The 2,234-nt window shown below is 35.4% G+C and overlaps 1 protein-coding gene across 1 annotated transcript in view; it reads right to left on the reverse strand.

Moving 5' to 3' along the window:
* Positions 1 to 314: 314 nt before the first annotated feature.
* Positions 315 to 2,234, reverse strand: part of CD69 (CD69 molecule) — an 8,207-nt gene continuing 6,287 nt past the window's right edge. Inside the window, exon 5 of the mRNA XM_006774811.2 lies at positions 315 to 1,666. Coding sequence (XP_006774874.1) covers positions 1,555 to 1,666 — 112 coding nt within the window. The 3' untranslated portion in view covers positions 315 to 1,554. The remainder of the gene's footprint in view (positions 1,667 to 2,234) is intronic.

Raw genomic sequence — 2,234 nt, forward strand, 5'->3', positions numbered from 1 at the left:
TCCTACTTTCTCTACGTTTCTTTTTATTTAAATTTGTTTATTAGTTTTAGCCATCTTTTAAAATTTTTTTAAAATTGATTTTTGAAAGAGGGAAACATCTGATGAGAGAGAAAGATTGATCAACTGCCTCCTGCATACCCACTACTGGGGATCAAGCCTGCAATCCAGGCAAGTGCCCTGATCAGGAATTGAACCAGTGACCTCTGGGTGTAAGGGAAAACGTTCAATCAACTCATTCACACCGATCAGGCTTATGTTTCCTTAGTATGAGGGTGATAAACAATAAAGAATAAGAAAATAATAGAGACAAAACATTTTAAATGGCATAGATTCTTTTCAAGTCAATTTTAATATTTACTGAGCATCTGCTTTTATACAGAAAAATGGATAAGGCCTTTTTAGAAACAGACATGTAAAAACAATTCAAAAAGTAGAAACCACATTCTAAAGCTAAGGCATTACAGTAGGTAACTTTTGGAGAAAATGTTATAGCATCCTGTTTTTCTTATTTCTAGTATGACACAATTTTTAGTGTATTTTAAGGGAGCAAACACTTCTTAGAAATAATTTTGTTTCCATTTTTATTTTAACATACATAAAAGCAGCTCATGATTGCACTGAACACAAAAGACAAACAAACAAACACTTTATTGCACTACAAACACCTCACATGAAGTACTGCATGTGATAACATTGATTAGGAGAAGCACAAATTTATAATCAGATATTGTATTATTCTTAGTTTGAACAATACAGAATTTTTTCTAATAGGGATTTGCCACATCATATATTGCACACTTTTCAACACTTATCTGTTTTACAAATATTTCTCATGTTCTTTGGTTTTGTTTTTATCTTTGTAAAACATGGTATATAAAGTTTTAAAGGCAAAGAATTGAGTACCATTAAAAAAGACATTGAAGAAGTAAAAACAAACAAACAACATAAATATGTGGTCATCCCAGTCTTTTGGGAGAAAAAAGTGACAAAGTAGCCTGGCAAACTTCTCCAAAAAGAGAGAAATATTACAAAGCTTAGTTTCATAAGCATTTGTCCACCTATAAATGTTCTATGAGTTTAACAAATGTGTTTAGACTAAATAACTGTGTTACCAGTTAACATTTCTTTTGTTTACATTCAGTTTTTAATACTGCCATCTAATTCCTTCTAATAGTGCAAATGCGTGAAGGACACTCATCGTTGGTAGTCATTCGGCAATAAATAATAACTCTAAACCTAGCTATTTTATTATTTTTGAATTTGAAAAAGTATAAAGTGCATTCAAAAGGTTTAAAGTCATTTTTCTCAATCTTGGGCATAAATATCCATCAACCGGTGATGTTTTCAGGTCACGGCGAGGGTATTCTGCAATGCAGAGAGTCCTGCAGTTCCCCTGCCTTTTGTTCCACCGTCTTGTTTGGAAGAAAGTTTCCAAAATCATACCAAGTTCCTTCACAAAGTCCTTATGGCAAACACCTGACCATCGAGCAGCATCCAGGGACACGGATTGCCTTGAGCGCCATGATGTGATAGTCTATAAGCAAATATGGCTCCTCACTGTTTGAAGGGTTTGCTACATATCCAATGTAAATTCCTCCCACAGTCTGAGCTGCTGACCTCGGTGCTGTTCAGAAATGCACAGTTCTCTGACCCTGTGAGGCGGAACCTGCCAAACAATAAAGAAACGGAGAATTACTTTCAGTTCATCGTTTCCGTTCAGTTACATGGAACATAAAAAGTTTGTGGTAGTAGTGGTCTCTGCATTATCTATCTATCTATCTATTTATTTATTTATTTATTTATTTATCATAAACTAATCTAGAGAGAGAGGAGACAGGGATTGAGAGGGAGAGTAGGCAGAAGGAAGGTACAAAGCTAAGGGTAAAGTGTATCCATTTGGGCCGGCCAGCATGGCTCAGTGGTTGAGCATTGATTTATGAACCAGGAGGTCAAGGTTCAATTCCTGGTCAGGGCACATGCCTGAGTTGCAGGCTCGATCCGGCGTGCACAAGGCAGCTGATCAGTGATTCTCTCTCATCATTGATATTTTTATCTCTTTCTCACTCTCCCTTCCTCTCTGAAATCAATAAAAATATGTATTTAAAAAATAAAATAAATGATAATAAAATAAAGTCAGCATCTTTAATTCTGGGGCAAGTTTTCTTTCAGGTCCACAGAAGCTGCTAATTAAGCATGAAAATATTGTTCTTTATCCCTGTGGAGATGAGAACAGG

The sequence above is a fragment of the Myotis davidii genome, unplaced genomic scaffold (genome assembly GCF_000327345.1).
Source record: "Myotis davidii unplaced genomic scaffold, ASM32734v1 scaffold188, whole genome shotgun sequence".
Classification (NCBI taxonomy): domain Eukaryota; kingdom Metazoa; phylum Chordata; class Mammalia; order Chiroptera; family Vespertilionidae; genus Myotis; species Myotis davidii.